At 53.6% G+C, this 16552-nt stretch overlaps 2 protein-coding genes across 3 annotated transcripts in view; one reads left to right on the forward strand and one right to left on the reverse strand.

Moving 5' to 3' along the window:
• The window catches only part of CMKLR1 (chemerin chemokine-like receptor 1), a 35833-nt gene extending 32573 nt beyond the window's left edge, over window positions 1-3260 (forward strand). For both annotated transcript variants that reach the window (XM_007525260.3, XM_060192978.1), the window contains one exon: window positions 847-3260. In XM_007525260.3, coding sequence (XP_007525322.3) covers window positions 847-1950 — 1104 coding nt within the window. In that variant the 3' untranslated portion in view covers window positions 1951-3260. The remainder of the gene's footprint in view (window positions 1-846) is intronic.
• The window catches only part of ACADS (acyl-CoA dehydrogenase short chain), a 379518-nt gene that overhangs the window by 32858 nt on the left and 330108 nt on the right, over window positions 1-16552 (reverse strand). The window lies entirely within an intron of this gene.

The following is a 16552-nucleotide window of genomic DNA, read 5'->3' on the forward strand; positions in this document are numbered from 1 at the left end:
ATTATTATTTTTTTTTAAAAATAGATTTATTGGTGGCTACAGGACTTTACACATAACTAGTTTACTGTTCCTGGGCCCAACTTTTTCATTTATTTATTCATTTTAGATAAGGAACATCTGGGGTAGGAGGGAAGAGAAAGAGAGAGAAGAGGCCTGGTGGTAATACTCCTGGTGGAGCACACATGTTACAATGCACAAGGGCCCGGGTTCAAGTCCCTGGTTCCCACCTACAGGGGCAAAGCTTCACGAGTGGTGAAAAAGGGTTGCAGGTGTCTCTCTGTCTCTCCCTTTTCCCTCTTGATTTCTGGCTGTCTCTATCCAGTAAATAGATAAAGATAATTTTAGAAAAAAATCTAAAGAGAGAGAGAGGGAGCTGGATAGTGGCACACCTGGTTAACCACTCATAGTACTAATTCATACTAATTACAATGCACAGTAACCCAGGTTTGATCCCCGGCTCCCCACCTGCAGAGAGGTTGCTTTATAAACAGAGACACAGGTCTTCAGGTATCTGTCTTTCTCTCTCCCTCTCCATCTCTCCTTCCTCTCTCATTTCCCCTCTGTCCTATACAATGGAAAAGAAAGCCATCTCAGGAACAGTGGATTCATAGTACTGGCACTGAGCCCCAGTGATAGCCATGGAGGCAAAGAGAGAGAGAGAGAGAGAGAGAGAAAAGGAATCACAGCACTGCTCCACCATCCCTGGAGCCTCCCCCGCCGCCCCCTGTGCTGTGGTGCTCCCATTTGGTGCCAGGGTTCCAGCCGCACACACGTAATGTACACACCACCAGGACTGGTGTGCCCCTCCCCGCCTGGGCCCCTCCTTGATCCCCGTCTTCCCAGCAGAGCATGGGGGAGGAGGATGACTACTATAACAGCTCGGACACTTACTACGACCTGCCCGGGGAAGACTACTCAGTGCTGGTGGAAGACGAGCCCTCAGCGCTGGACTCGGAGGCAGTCCGGCGGCTGCTGGTGGCCCTGTACAGCCTGGTGTGTGTGCTGGGCCTGCTGGGCAACGGGCTGGTGGTGGTGCTGGCGGGCTGCCGGCTGAAGCGCACGGTGAGCACCGTGTGGTTCCTGCACCTGGCGGCCGCCGACCTGCTGCTCAACGCCTTCCTGCCGCTCTACGCGGCCTACGCGGCGCTGGGCTTCCACTGGCCCTTCGGCACGGCCCTGTGCAAGCTCAGCAGCTTCCTGCTCACCTGCAACATGTACACCAGCGTGCTGCTGCTCTCCGCCATCAGCGGCGACCGCTGCGTGTCTGTGCTGCTGCCCGTGTGGGTGCAGAACCACCGCAGCCCCCGTCGCACCCACGCCGCCTGCACTGCCATCTGGGCCCTGGCCGCCCTGCTCAGCGTCCCCTCGCTGGTCTTCCGCGACACCAGGCAGTTATCCGGGGGCCAGGTCGCCTGCTTCAACAACTTCAGCCTGCTGTCCCCCGGACCCGCCGTGGCCGCCGCCAGCTCCGGCTGGCACGTGGGGGTGACCGTCACCCGCTTCCTCTGCGGCTTCCTGGTGCCGGGGCTGGTGATCGCCGGCTGCTACTTCATCATCATCTGCAGGCTACAGCGCCACCGGCTGAGCAGGAACAGGAAGCCCTTCCGGATCATGGCCGCCCTGGTGGTGGCCTTCTTCCTCTGCTGGTGCCCCTACCACATTCTCTTCCTGCTGGAGCTGCGCCCCCACACCTGGCCCCCCGCCGTCTTCAGACTGGGGCTGCCCCTGGCCACGGCGCTGGCCATCACCAACAGCTGCCTGAACCCCATCCTCTACGTCTTCATGGGTCAGGACTTCAAGAAGTTCAAGGTCACCCTCTTCTCCCGCCTGGCCAGCGCGCTGAGCGAGGACACCGGCCACGGGTCCTTCCCCAGCAACCGCAGCTTCACCAAGGTGTCCTCCGTGAATGACAAGTCCCCCGTGTCCGAGAAGGAGACCGCCATGCTCTGAGCCCCGCCGGGGAGCCCCCACCCCGCCCTGGAGGCCGGGCTGGGCCAGCAAGACACAGGCACCCTCGCCGGTCCCTCCTCCGTTGACGCCCAGACTCCCCTGCACTCCAGCCCTTTGTGATGGGGGCAAGTGTCGGTGCACAGATTGCCGGGGAAGGGGACCTCGGGACCCTGAACCCCCACACCGTGCACTTGACTTGCAGATCGGCTGGAAAGACTGAGGCCAGGTGTTGGGGGCCGGTGGACTCTCAAAGAGGAAATGGGAGGTCACAGAAGACTTGGGGCCCAGTGCAGGGCCTGGACTAAGGCCTTACGAAGCCCTGACACTAGGGCTCAGGGGTGATGGTGCTTCCAGTCAATGTAGGGGTAAGGGCAGCGGTGGCCCCTGCCCTCAGGCCCTGTTCTCACTCTGCCCTCGTTCTGAGAGGCCGAGGGGTTGGGCTGGGGGAGGTGGCGTCTCCTCCCTCTCTGCTTCTTCAGAGCCCGGCAGGCTGCTGTCTTCTTGGTCAGGACCCTGAGTGTACCCCCAAAGGAGGAGAGGGGGGTGCAGGGGGCATGGTCACTTCAGCCGAGGCTGAGTTCGGAGGAGCCTGCCTCTGCACGGCCCCCAGTCTCCCCCCTCACCCACTGCCCTTTTGCCCTTGCCCCGAGGACACTGTTCCTGTTCTGGGTCACTATCTGACCCACAGAGAGCAACAAGGGGGCTCAGAGGAGGGAGGTGACTGGCCATTGTCATGCAGAGAGCCAGTAGCAGGTGAAGACTGGAGCCCAGTTCTGTTCTCAGCCCAGACGCATTCCCCCTTGGGAGACCCCAACTGTGACACTCCCCCCCCTTTACTCTGCTTTCCATGTGAGGCACTGCCCCCCCACCCCCAGCTCAGCCCCAGTCAGGGACATCATCACGTCTTTCTCCTGCATGTGGCCTCAGAGGCTCAGAGAGACTCAGGCGCTTGGCCCAGGGGCCCAGTTGGCCAGGCCAGAGCCTGGATTCGAACCTACCTCTACCTGGCTGGAACCAGGCTGCGGTGCCCTGAGCTCTGACCACATTCGCCAACTCCCCAGCAGGCGAACATCAACAGCTGTGTGGCCGCTGAGCCAGCTGTGCACGGGGTTTCCCAAAACCTCCCCAGCGGCCAGGGAAACAGCTCAGCTGGAGGAGCGCAGGACTTGCATGCCTGAGCCCCCCCCCTTCCTATCCCCTGCCACACATTGAACCCCAGGGGCTGCACATACCAGAGTGCTGCTTTGTTCTCTCTCCTGTGAAACGCTCGTTCCCTGTCTCTCATGAAATAAATAAAGCCTTTAAAAGAAGAGCAACTCATGATTCGAGGACACATTTGGCTGCCTTCTGGCCCCTGATGCACTGGGGACCCGGTGGAAAGAATAAGGCAGCAGGCAGCAAAGGTTATAGGGAGCTTATTGGAATAAACAAGTTAAGAAACAGTCCCCGAGAGAGAGAGGCAGGGGAACAATTTAGAGGAGCCGGCCGGCCTCACAGGTAAGATGGAGGGAGGCCCACTGGCAAGGAGAGAAACCACTGCCTGCTGGGCAGGAGGGCCTTGGATATATATATATCCAAAAAAATATATATATATATATATATATATATTTTTTTGCCTCCAGAGTTATTTCTGGGGCTTGGTGCCGGCATTATGAATCCACTGCTCCTGGCAGCCGTCTTTTCCCATTGTATTGCATAGGACAGAGAGAAATTGAGAGAGGAGATGGAGACAGAGAGGGGGAGAGAAAGATACCTGCAGACCTGCTTCACCACTTCTGAAGTGAACCTCTGTAGGTGGGGAGCCAGGGGCTCCGACCCAGATCCTTGCACTTAACTGGGTGTGCCACCTCCTGGCCATTTAGCTAGTTTTCAAACTGGATTTCATGGGGACAGAGGAAGGAGTGTCCCGGCCACCCTGGAGTCAGGGGCAGATTTCTCTCCTCCGTTGCCAGGTTTGGATGCTGATGCTGAGTCTTTTTTATTTTTTGCCTCCAGGCTTATCGCTGGAGCTTGGTGCCTGCATGAATCCACTGCTCCTGGAGACTTTTTTTCTTTCTGTTTTTACTTGATAGAACAGAGAGAAATTGAGAGAGGAAGGGGAGATAGAGAGGGAGAGAGGAAGAGACACCTGCAGACCTGCTTCATCACTCATGAAAAGCATTCCCCCTGTAGGTGGGGAGCAGAGGCTCAAACCTGGGTCCTTGTGCAGGGTGAAATGTGTGTTTAATGGGGTGCACCACCACCCGGCCCCCAGGACCTTATCTTTTCTTATTCAGAATGACTTGAAGCTGATGCTAGTTGTCACACTTCAGATGGCTCAAGCCTGGGGTTTTTCAGCAGGCCTGGCTCTGAACTGTTGCTCTTCTGCCAGCCTGGCAAAGCCTTATTTATGATTTTATGCCACAGCATACCCGACTCAGCATGGCAAAGAATGTACCTGGCTTCCAGCACCTACCAGCATGTGCCCAAAACTCCACAGCTCCCTCATCCAGACCCCCAAAGGGCCCGGGAATGCAGTGGGGAGAGGGCCTGGTGAGTGTCCACACTGTCCTCTTGTCTGCATCTCCCGTGTGGCCACCCTCCTGCAGGACAGGGGGACAGTTATGACGTCCACATGCCACCTCAGGCCTCAGCCTGCTTGGAGTCCCACTCCATTCCCTTCTGCCTTCCTTGCTGATGACAAGGTAGCTTTGGGCAGCCACTATCAGGGACCAGAGTGTCCTGCTTGGGGGACAGTGTGAGAACTTAAGGGCAGCTGGGACACTGCCCAGGCCCCTGTTCTGTGTCACAGTCAAGGTCACAGAGACAGCCCCCGCCCCCCGCCACTACTTCCTTGGGCTTCGTTCCTTGCTCCCCCAAGCTGTGTGCATGGCTGGGCCAGGTGGGGCAAGCTGGGGATTCATCTTGGAAAAGCTGGTGATGGGGGCACATGCTACCATGCACACGAACCACACAAACCCAGATTCAAGCCCCGGCTCCCCATCTGCAGGTGAGACACTTCATGAGCGGTGAAGCAGGTCTGCAGGTGTCTCTTTTTCTCTCTCCTTCTCAATCTCCCCCTCGCCTCTCAATTTCTCTCTGTTCTATCAAGTATAATAGAAAGGAGAGGGGAAAATGGCTGCTGGCAGTAGTGTGTTCATTATGCTGGCACTGAGCCCCAGTTAGCCCTGGTGGCAATAGAAAAAGGAAGGAAAGAAAAGCTGATGATTGGGGGAAAGCAGGCGAGCTTGCTTCATGCCACATGGCCTTCTCCTCCTGGCTGCCCACCGAGCTTCCTGTTCTGTGCTTACTGGGCAGATTGGACAAAGGGACCGGAGAAGCAGATGGATGACAGGGCCAGAAGGAGAGAGGAAGTTTCAAGGAATTGGAGACTGCAAGGGAGGAAAGGGGTGTGACATTTACTATCCACACAGTGCCAAGCAGTCTCGAGGGGGTCCCAGAGGGTCCCTGCAGGAAGAAAGAGGCTCAGAGGGCCCCCCACTTGTTCAGGGCCTCCTGGATCATGAAGGACCCAGCTGGGCTGTGATCCACTTACTATCTGAGCTTCTTTAGCTCTTGGGCAGGCAGGAAGGGCTGCCTGGAGGAGGCTGCTATAGCCCCCAGCCCAGTGCAGTGGTTCCTGAGGGGGGACACAGGAGGCTGGGCTGGGTAGAGGTAGAGGAGGGGCTCAGGAGCTCCTGAGGGTCTCCTCAGGGGAGTGGTTAGCGGGAAGCCAAGCCTGGCCCAACACAACCTTGCTGAGGTTTCTGCTTGCGGCTCTATTGATGGAAATTAATTGTAAATATTATTCAAATCTGCCTCCCAGGGCACAGCTATGCCTCTCCTGGGAGCCCTCAGAGCACATAACAGAGCCCTATAAGTAATGCAGAGCTGAACCTAAGAGCAGCTGCAGGTAGCCTGCAGAGAACTCGGAGGGTAGGGAGTCTGCAGCCCGGCAGGATCAGGGTCTTGGCTGTCGTGGGGATTCTTCCAGCTGTCTCCCCCCCCCCCCCAGGAGATGGAGATGCCCTCAGGCCTGTGAGCACTCTGCTGCTGAAGCTTTTCCTGGGCAGGTGAGGTGAGTGGAGACTTGAGGAGGAGAGAGGTCGCAGGGACGCTGGGCTCCAACGCCAGGATGATCCCTGAGCCCACAGTCACTAAAAGAGTGAGAGAGGGAAAGGAGTCGGGCAGTAGCGCAGCGGGTTAAAACACACATGGCGTAAAGCGCAAGGATAGGCATAAGGATCCCAGTTTGAGTCCCCGGCTCCCCACGTGGGGAGCCACTTCACAGGCGGTGAAGCAGGTCTGCAGGTGTCTGTCTTTCTCTCCCCCTGTCTTCCCCTCCTCTCTCCATTTCTCTCTGTCCTATCCAACAACGATGACAACAAGAATAACTATAATAAAACAACAAGGGCAACAAAAGGAAATAAATAAATATTTTTTTTAAAAAAAGAGTGAAGTAGGGGGTCGGGTGGTGATGCACCTGGTTAAGCGCACATAGTCCTAAGTGCAAGGACCCGCACAAGGATCTGGGTCTGAGCCTCCGACTCACCACCTACAAGGGGGTCATTTCTCAGTTGGTGAAGCAGGTCTGCAGGTATCTAGCTTCCTCTCCCCCTCTCCTCTCAATTTCTCTGTGTCCTATTCAGTAAAATGGAAAATGGCCGCCAGGAGCAGTGGATTTGTGGTGCCAGCACCAAGCCCCAATGATAACCCTGGAGGCAAAAAAAAAAGAAAAAAACAACTGAGATAATCCCTCTACCCGCTACAGTAATAAAAACCACTACACCCAAAATAGTCACAGTATCACTAACCCAGAAATAGTAAGTTACTATAACAGTACTAATACTCCCTCTACCCCAACAGTAATAATAATCACGACACCCAAAATGATCACAGTGTGTATCACTATACCCACAATAGTAACAATAATCAGTGTAACAGTAATAATAATCCTAGCCGCAGCAGTAACTAATAATAACCACGGCACCCGGAGTGCTCACAGTATCACGATAGCATAGTGGTAGTACTAATCAGTCCCTATAGCGGCAACAGTAGGAACAATCTCTACACAAAAGCAGTATTAGTAATGCTATGCCCCCTGCGGTCACCACCTCCCAGAACCTTCCGTCTCTTGGCCTCAGCCCCCATCCTGCACCCCCCGGGAGCAGAGCAGGAACCTCGGCTCAGGGTGGGAGGCGACCCCACTTGCACACAGCCCCGTGGGGTCAGCCCGGCCTCCTGCATCCTCAGCTTGGGCTGTTCCTCCTCTCTGACTCTTAAAAACCCCAGTGGGGGTCAGGAGGTGGCTTTGCAGGTAGTGACCATGTCTCACACTGCGTGAGGCCCCGGGTTTGAGCCCCCACACTTCGTGGGAGTGCCATGGATGGCAGAACAGTGCTGTGGCGTCTCTTCTGTCTCTCTGGGTCTCTCTTATTTTGGTGCATTTGTTTTCTTCTCTAAGGATCCAGACGAGGGGAAAAAAAGACGGGCCAGGGTGGTCTCTGTGATGTGGTGCAGCAAAACCAAAATAAATAAAGTGCAAGGGGAGGGCAGGCTGGGGAGACAGTGTGCCTGCCTGGTGGGCATGAGCCTGGCCCTCAGGGAAAGCTGCCCCTCACCCTACCGTCCGCCAGGCCCCTGCTATCACCACACCGCCCTGCTTCCCGCCATCTGGGGTGGGTGTGTTACTTGTTTGGCTGCTGGTGCTATGTCCCCCCTGTGCAGTGCATTCCCTTGGGGTGGGTGGGGACTGGCCTGTCTCGCTCGGCCCTGTGTCCCCAGCACCCAGGGGTGCTTACTGCTGAGAACACGCTCCCGCGCTTTGCCAGAGGGTCATGGTCGTCAGCAGGATTTTTTACTATCATGAACAAATTTCACCATCATCAGTCACCACAACATTCAGTCACTAAAAGATTTGTTGAGGGGCCCAGGAGGTGACACACCTGGCTGAGCACACACGTCGCAAAGCGTGAGGACCCAGGTTTAAGCCCCCGGTTCCCATCTGCAAGGGGGAAGCGTTACAACTGGTGAAGCAGGGCTGGAGATGTCTTTCTCCCTCTCTATCTCCCCCTTCCCTCTCGAGTTCTGTCTCTCTCTTTCCAATAAAAGAAAAAAATTATAAATTCAAATAAAAGACTCATTGATTGATTAACATGAGAGAAAGAAGCAGAAGCTTCCTTGGGCATACTCGGTGCCTGGGATCAAACTTAGGACCTCACGTATGCCAGGCCTCTGCTCTGGCCCTCAGCCGCCTCCCTGGCCTCTCACAGCTTTTCTACCTCTGTGAATCTCAGGTGGGACTGATGGCCAGTCTGCAGATATGGAAGCTGAGGCTGCAGGGTGGAGGGGTGGCGGGGAGCCAGACTCTATCTCCCTGGCCCTACAGGGAAGAGCCATACACAGGAGGTTTCCATTAAGCTCTCTGCCTCCTCGGCCTAATTGGTTGCAGCCTGCAGAACCAGGAGCCAGAGCCCCCCCCCCCCCCCCTTGCCGCCCCCTCCTGCTATTGTGTTGTGCTGTTTTTCTGGACCAGGGCTGTGAAGGGCTTGGCTGATGGGGCCATGACCATCACCGATTTCCTGTGTTTATCCTTCCACTTGGAAGCCACAGATGGAGCAATCAACTGGGCACAGGGTGATGTCCCGGCAGAAAGCACGGCAGGGCCGCTGGTGACCAGCAGCCCTGGAGCCCAGATGTCCAGCCAGGGGAGTGGCGGAGCCCAGGACCATTCCTGACTTTCCATTTTCTAGGAATGGAGTGACTTCAGAGCCGTGGGGTTGCAGGCAGTGACAGACAGCTGGAGGCAATTTCACATCCTTCATCCACTCAGAAACCTGAAGGACAAGACCCAAAGGCATCACAGGAGTTCCCCAGAATCCACTCATTGGGCTTTTTGTTTGTTTGTGTTTTTTTCCACACCAGAGGGACGTACCTCTGGCTTCTGGTGGGACTGGGGTTTGAACCTGAACTTCTGCTGTCTCAGAGATGAAGGCCTTTCTGCAGAGCCTCTACACTTCACAACCAATCTTCCCAGGCCCGTTTCCTCCCTCCCTTCCCCTCTCTGTTTCCCTCTCTCTCTCTCTCTCTCTCTCTCTCTCTCTCCCCCTCTAGGGTTATTGCTGAGGCCATTTTTCTTTTTCCATTTTACTGGATAGGACAGAGAGAAATTGAGAGAGAAGGGGAAGACAGAGTGGGAGAGAGAAAGATAGACACCTGCAGACCTGCTTCACTGCTTGTAAAGCAACCCCCTGCAGGTGGGGAGCCGGGTGCTCGATCCTGGATCCTCACATGGATCCTTGTGCTTTGTACTGTGTGCACTTAACTCAGTGTGCCACTGCCTGGACCCCACCATCTTTCCTTTAATGATTTCCCTCCACCACCTGGTCCCCAGCACACAGAAGAGGTGACAGCAGAGTCCACATCCACCCAGCTTTGTGGCATGTGCTGTCTCTCTAGATTTGCAGCTTCTTGAGTTAAGAAATGAGGTTTAGAGGAATTAGTAGAAACCAGAGCCAGGCTTGCCATTCTAAAAGGCCTCAAGAAGTAGAGAAAATTTACATCTTGGCCCGGGAGTTACTGAATGGAAATTGACTCTTAGAGCAGGAATGGAGGCCTCCCCCAACTCTTCTGGGAGGATGATCCGATTCAACCAACGGTTCTTTGTCTCCCTGGGAGGAGCAGCAGGAAAATGGCAGGCTAAGAGGCTCAGCCCAGACAGATGGCAAGTTCAACCCAGACTGAAGGGCGAGGAGGAGGGTCCCCAGGGTTCCCTATCAGAGCTGCCTTAAGAATGATGGCATTTCAGCTGATGAGACTTTGCCCCTTTCTGGCTCCTGGGCTCGCAGGCCCGGCACCCTCATTCCTGCATCTCAGTGGCTTTAAGGAAGCAGCCAAGTCTACAGAGACAATCACTCAGTCTGGACATTTCACAGCTGGCACCCCCCCCCCCCCATTCAGGAAATGAGTCCCCAAACCCACTAGGGGCTGAGTCCAGGGCAAGAGCCCAGATGTCCCCAAGCCCAGCAACGCCACTCTGCTCTGTGGTGCCGACACCCCTCCTTTCAGTCTTTTCTCTTCTGTCCCATGTTGGCTGAGACGCCTCCGTCCATGTTAATTGGAGAAACAGAGCAACAGACCACTATCTACAAAGACTAGCGCTCCAAATTCTGTTCTAGAATAGAATTCCTGGTAATTCATGCAAGTCAAACCATGTCTCTGGACTCGCCGTTTGACGGAAATGAAGCCCAGATGGGTAGGAGTCAGGCCCGAGCAGTTAGGATGCTGTGAGCTGTGAGTGGCAGAGACCTCAGCTCCAGAGGCGGACCGGTTGGGAACAGACAGCCACGTGCGTCCTTCTCTCTGCTCCAGCTGTTTCCCGTGTGGCTTCTCTCCTGCCCACAGTGCCTGATGCCCCAGCCACCAGCACTGCCTAGTCTGTATGTCCACGTAGGTCAACGTCTTGCTTTGCAATGCTCTTTTTTTAAATTTTTAATATTTATTTATTTATTCCCTTTTGTTGCCCTTGTTGTTCATCTTTGTTGTTGCAATTATTATTGTTGTTGTTGGATAGGACAGAGAGAAATGGAGAGAGGAGGGGAAGACAACACAAGAGAGGCTTGTGAAGTAACTTCCTTGCAGAGGGGGAGCTGGGGGCTCGAACTGGGATCCTTACACTGCAGTGTTGTTAAAGAGTGTCAATTTAGGAGGGCCGGGCAGTGAGGCACTTGGTTAAGTGCTCACATTACAGTGTGCCCAAGGACCCAGGTTCAAGCCCCCAGTCCCCACCTGCAAGGGGGAAGCTTCCTGAGTGGTGAAACAGGTCTGCAGGTGTCTCTCTGTCTCTCTAGCTCCCCTTTCCCTCTCAATTTACCTCTGTCTCTAACTACTAATAAACAGATAAAGATATATTTTTAATGTATTTAGCGGGGCGGATAAGAAGAGGGAAAGGGAGAGATATCAGCAAATCCCTTTGACATATGTGGAGACGGAATAAATGGGGGACCTTGTCCTTCCACCACTGAACCTCATCCCCAGTGGAATTTAATCCACTTTTTAAATGATCTTTATTTATTTATTGGGTAGAAACAGCCAGAAATTGAGAAGAAGGGGGAGATAGAGAGGGAGAGAGTCAGAGAGTCAGATAGACACCTGCAGCTCTGCTTCTGCTTTATAAAGCTTTCCCCTGTAGGTGGTTGTCAGGGGCTTGAACCCAGGTCCTTGCACATTGTAACATGTGCGCTCAGCCAGGTGTACCACCACCTGGGCCCTTTCATCCACTTTTAATGGGTGTTGGGAACACAGCTCACACAGCTCACAGTGTGGACAATGGACTTTGGGATGTAATTAGCATGTGGCTGTCAGCCTGACAAGTTTACAGGGGACTTGCACAAAACCATCAGGGGTTGTGGATGTGTCAGAAGTTTTTTAAGTGTGTGTCTGTCGGAAATGACTCTGTTCCATTCCCTACTTTCTTTTCTTTTCTATTTTTTAATATTTATTTATTCCCTTTTGCTGCCCTTGTTGTTTTGTTGTTGTAGTTATTATTGTTGTTGTTATTGATGTCGTCATTGTGGGATAGGACAGAGAGAAATGGAGAGAGGAGGGGAAGACAGAGAGGGGGAGAGAAGGACAGACACCTGCAGACCTGCTTCACCACTTGTGAAGTGACCTCCCCCCCCCCCCCCACGCAAGTGGGGAGGCAGGGGATCAAACCGAGATCCTTATGCCAGTCCTTGAGCTTTGAAGTCTGTGCACTTAAAGGGTGCTACTGCCTAGCCCTGGGCTGCTTCCTTTTGAGAAGGGTTGTTGTTGCTGCTGTTGTAGTTCCCTCAGAATTCTTGGAGCTGACCATCTGTGGACTTAGACTCACACCCCCAGCTCCAGCTGACCCAGACAGATGTAGCTTCAGACTGAAGATCTGCGGCCCCCGCCCACCTCCCCCTAAGCCTCTTAGAGCAGGGGGCGGGGAGGGGAAAACTGAAAACTCCTTGGGTGTTTTAGGAAGAGGTCAGAGAGTTTTAGAAGGAGGGACTGGTGGGGTAGTCGGTGTGACCCCATCACGGGCTCTGGCATCAAACCGACCTGGTTGGGCAAAGAACTTTTCCTCTCTCAGCCTCAGTTTCCCCATGGGCACATTGGGAGAGCAATGGAAACACCTGGGAGGGTTGTGTGGGACCTGTGAGCTGTGGGAAGGGCTTACTGTAGCAGCTTGGGGTCTCCTGCGTTTCAAAGTGACCAGCACTCTCTGTTGTCACATTTTCTTTCTTCATTCTTTCTTTCTTTCTTTCTTTCTTTCTTTCTTTCTTTCTTTCTTTCTTTCTTTCCTTTCTTTCTTTCTTTCTTTCTTTTCTTTCTTTTCTTTCTCTCTTTCTTTCTTTCTTTCTTTCTTTTTAATGTCACCTGTCTCTCTTTGGGGACCCCACCTAACCCAGGCTATTGATTCTGGGAGCTGCAGGAATCTGCGTCAGTCACGGACTGGGGTTGCCTATGCAGTGTTTGCTGCAGTTTGGAGGTGAGGAGGAAGGGCCTTTTCTCTGTCTGATGCTAGTTGGCTTAATGTGCTCCCTCCCACTCCTCCCAGACCCCCCACCCCAACTCCCTGCACCAGCAGAAGATAAATCAAAATAGAAAATTCAAGGGGGGCTGGTGGTGGCACACCGGGTTAAGTGCACATAGTACAAATTGCAAGGGGTTCGAGCCCCCAGTCCCCACCTACAGGGGGAAAGCTTTGCAAGTGGTGAAGCAGGGCTGCAGGTGTCTTTCTCTCTCCCTCTTTATCTCCCCCTTCCTTCTCGATTTCTGGCTGTCTTTATCCAACAAATAAAGAAAATTTAAGAAATTTTAGAAAGTCACAAAGGGGAAAGGGACCTAAGGAGGGTTTTTATTTATTGAGCATGAGAAATTGAGTCTCACACAAAGTTGAGAGGAGATAAGCCAGAACCCCCACTCTGATACATGCCGCCCCTGGGACCAAACCGAGAGCCTCAGACACACACGTCTGGCGCTCTATTTGCTGAGCTGTTTCCCCAGCTCCACAGAGGGGACATTTCATCTAGATGGGCACATTGGGGAGGGGACATGAAGAGACACAGGGAGGAAACAGCCTCTGCACACCCAGCCCAGAGGACAGGAGCAAACCCTCAGGGCATGAGTCGCCAACACCTTGGCCATGGACTTCCAGCCTCCAGAAATGGGGGCCAGTCTCATCTGAGGCTTTAGGGGCACAGCCTGTGATGCAGAGGGACAGAGCGAGGGCAGCCTGGTTTTGCCTTCCCCTGCCCTCCCTGGGAGTGTGTGCTGAGCTGGGGATCCCTCCTGCCCCCTCTCTTGCCCCCCCCCAGCCTGCCCACCCTCCCAGACTCTACCAGGTTCTGCCCCACGCAAGTTCCTGAAACCACATTTAATTGGATTTGACTTAATAGTTTTATCAATGCCTTTTGGTTCAGGGACAGAGATGCCTCTGGGTAATGTGCATGTTTCTAACCAAATAAAGAGTGAAGCATAAACAAGTCTCTTTTAATTGGATTAAGGGGAGGCTTGGCTTAGGGAGGGAGCAACACTGAGGAGCCAGAGGAATTGGGCCCCCAGGACCTCGGATTTTCTGATGCTTTGAGTCTTGGGGATGCACTGCATAGGGGTTCCTTCTTGTGTTCTTTCTCTCTCTTTCTTTCCCACCTCCCACCCTGCATAATCACAAGTAGCTCAGACCAACCCAGGTTCAAGTCCCACTCTGCCTCTCCGGGCGTCCCCCTCCCCCAGCAGTTTACTCAGTCCCCTACCCCCCACACATCAGCTTCAGCAGTTTAGAAGGTGGGAGGCACTGTGGGGTCATGTGCTGGTAAGTTGCCAACATGTCACCTAACTAAAGTGACAGCCCCTTGGAACAAAAGCCAGGCTGGGGCAGGTGAGGGCTAAACATCCTGCTTTGTGAGGGCTGCCGTCCTGGGGGGAGGCCGCCATAGAAAGAGCCAGCTGCTGCCGGTAGCTGGGATACTTAGGGGATCCTCAGCCCAGTGTGTGTGGGGGGGCGCTGCAGAGCTCTCCAGAGAACGGGGACAGGAAGGATGAATGGGTCTTGACTAGAGCCCAGTGCAAAAAGGGAAAAAAAAGTCTATCTGTCTACATACACACGCATAAAAACATGTGTAAACATATCACTATATAAACACTATAGCTATGGAAACTGTGTGTGTGTATAGTCATTTTCTGAACTTCACCGCCACCGCTCTGGGCTGACTTTTTCAAACAGAACATGACAGAAAAGCAGAGAGGGGGATGCCAGGTGGTGATGCACCTGGTTAAGCACTCACATTACTGTGCACAAGGACCCAGGTCCAAGCCCCTGGTCCCCACCAGCAGGGGGGAAAGCTTCAGTGGTGAAGCAGGGCTGCAAGTGTCTCTGTCTTTCTCCCTCTCTATCTCGCCGTCCCATCTCAATTTCTCCCCGTCTCTATCCAAAAACAAACAAACAAACAAATAAATAAATGGGTGTTTGACACCCGTGAGATCAGCCACAAAAACAGCAGAACTTGGGCCACAGTCCCAGTCTTCTGTGAGCACGTCTTTCATGAGGTGGAAGAGGGCAGCGTGTAGCACTCATGCACAGGTACCCAAGGTGGTCACACCGGTGATGCCCTTGTGTCTGGGGGATGCCTGGCTTCCTCTTCTGCCCCTCCTGCCCCTGACACACACAGCTTGCTTCTTTCTGCGCCCGCCCATAAGCCTCTGTACACATGTTCTCACTCTCCTCCGGCTACTTGCTGTTCTGGTCGTGCTCACATTTGGCTTCTTTGCTCAGAGCTGCTGCTACCTCTCAGGAGCTTTTCATCCGAACAAACTTCAGTCTTCAAGGAGACCACCAGCCTTTATGCGTGTAGCATGTCTTAGTCTTCTTCTTGTTTCTCTTTCTCTTTTCTTCTTTCAGCCTGCATTAGAGTTCCCAGGAGCCTTGGGCTGAAGTCAGTTTCAAGAGACACAGGGAGGGTGTGTCAGCACCTTGGATAGAGCCCTGTCCCATGGGCTCCTGACCTATCCGGAGAACAAAGCCCTTGCTTAGCTTTCTGTGTAGGGCACTGGTTTATCAAGAGATGGTTAAGAAACTGGAGCTGGGGTTCATCTGTGAATAATTCTGTCCTGTCTTCCGGTACTAGTTGCTAGATTTAGCCTGTTTCTCTTCAATGTGACAAAACTCACGATTGTGCTTAACTCCTAGAGTTGTCAGGACTGGATGGTGTGGGTTGAGTTAATGGCCAGGATTTATTTTTCCCCTCAAGGGCTATTGCTGGGTTCAGTGCCGGCACTGTGAATGTATTGCACTTGCTGGCCACTTTTTCCAATTTTATTGGATAAAGAGAAATTGAGAGGGGAGAGGAGATAGATAGATAGATAGATAGATAGATATAACTGCAAACCTACTTCACTGCTTGTGAAGCTTCCCTCACTGCAAATGGAGACCGGGGGCTTGAACCCAGATCCTTGAGTGGGTCCTTACAGTTAGTTTTGTGTGCACATAACCAGGTGTGTCACTTCCCCCCCCCCCCTTGGCCAGGAGTCTTCATCCTGACTTGTTTCTGTGCCTAGCAGCCTGGCACTCAATTCTACAGGATGTCCCATCCCTCTCTGTAGGGCTGGGTCATGAGACATTAGCAGGAGTCACATACACCAGCCACACCTGTGCTTGGGAGAGCTCTCTTGTCTTGCTGTCTTCCCCGCAGTCAGACCTTCCCCCAGGTCCTCGATGCCTGGGCTCCAACACACGCACATGCACATGGAACCAGTCTGAAGTCAACCTTTCACCCAGATCCTAGAGCTTGGTGACAGCCCAGCCCTTACACACCACAGTCTGTACCTACGTTCATGAGGGCAAGTGATGGCACTTGTCACTTACAGGGATTGCTTACAGGGCACTATTGTTGGGGCAACTGTCGCCAATGCCAACACGCAAGGCAGGTAATATCTAGAACAGTGACTGCACAGTGCGAGTGCTTATCACCAGCAGGAGGTGAGGGGAAGACGAGTGGGGGGGGGTATTGCTGCGATCGGCCCCTGGAGAAGTTACCGAGCCCACTGGTCCTCTTCTGGGCATGTCTGGAATCATCAAAAGAAGACGGTGACCCCCAAACTATAGGCTGGTCAACGGCCAACAGTAAGAGCTCTGTGGTCAGAAACTGTAGCACATCTAGTGTGCTAAAAAGACCACGTAGACTGTGGAATCCAGTCTGAAGATAGAAGCACGTCCCAAGGGGATGGCAGCCATGAAATCCACATGCTGTCAGCTTTAATCTGTTTGTCGGCACCGCGACTTCTGCTGATCTGCTACTGACTTCCTAGTGCAGGGTTGGGCTCTGCCCGAGGGAGATGTCACAGACTGCTGTTGCGATGTCTAGTGTCATCTAGCGCCAGGGAACTGCCCCACTGGGCCCTGCCAGCCTCCCATGTGCACTGTCCCATGGTGTGAGGACTTAGGGTCTGCAGATTTCTTCACGAAGGCAGCTAAGCTACCACGAGTAGAAACACAAGACTAGTTACACGTCTAACAGCATATTACCCAACTGCCCACCATCTGGAAGCAGGCGTAAGCCAGAGGGCAGATGCATTTGATGGCAGGAATGAAGTAGAGCAG

This window comes from Erinaceus europaeus, chromosome 6 (genome assembly GCF_950295315.1).
Source record: "Erinaceus europaeus chromosome 6, mEriEur2.1, whole genome shotgun sequence".
Taxonomy (NCBI): domain Eukaryota; kingdom Metazoa; phylum Chordata; class Mammalia; order Eulipotyphla; family Erinaceidae; genus Erinaceus; species Erinaceus europaeus.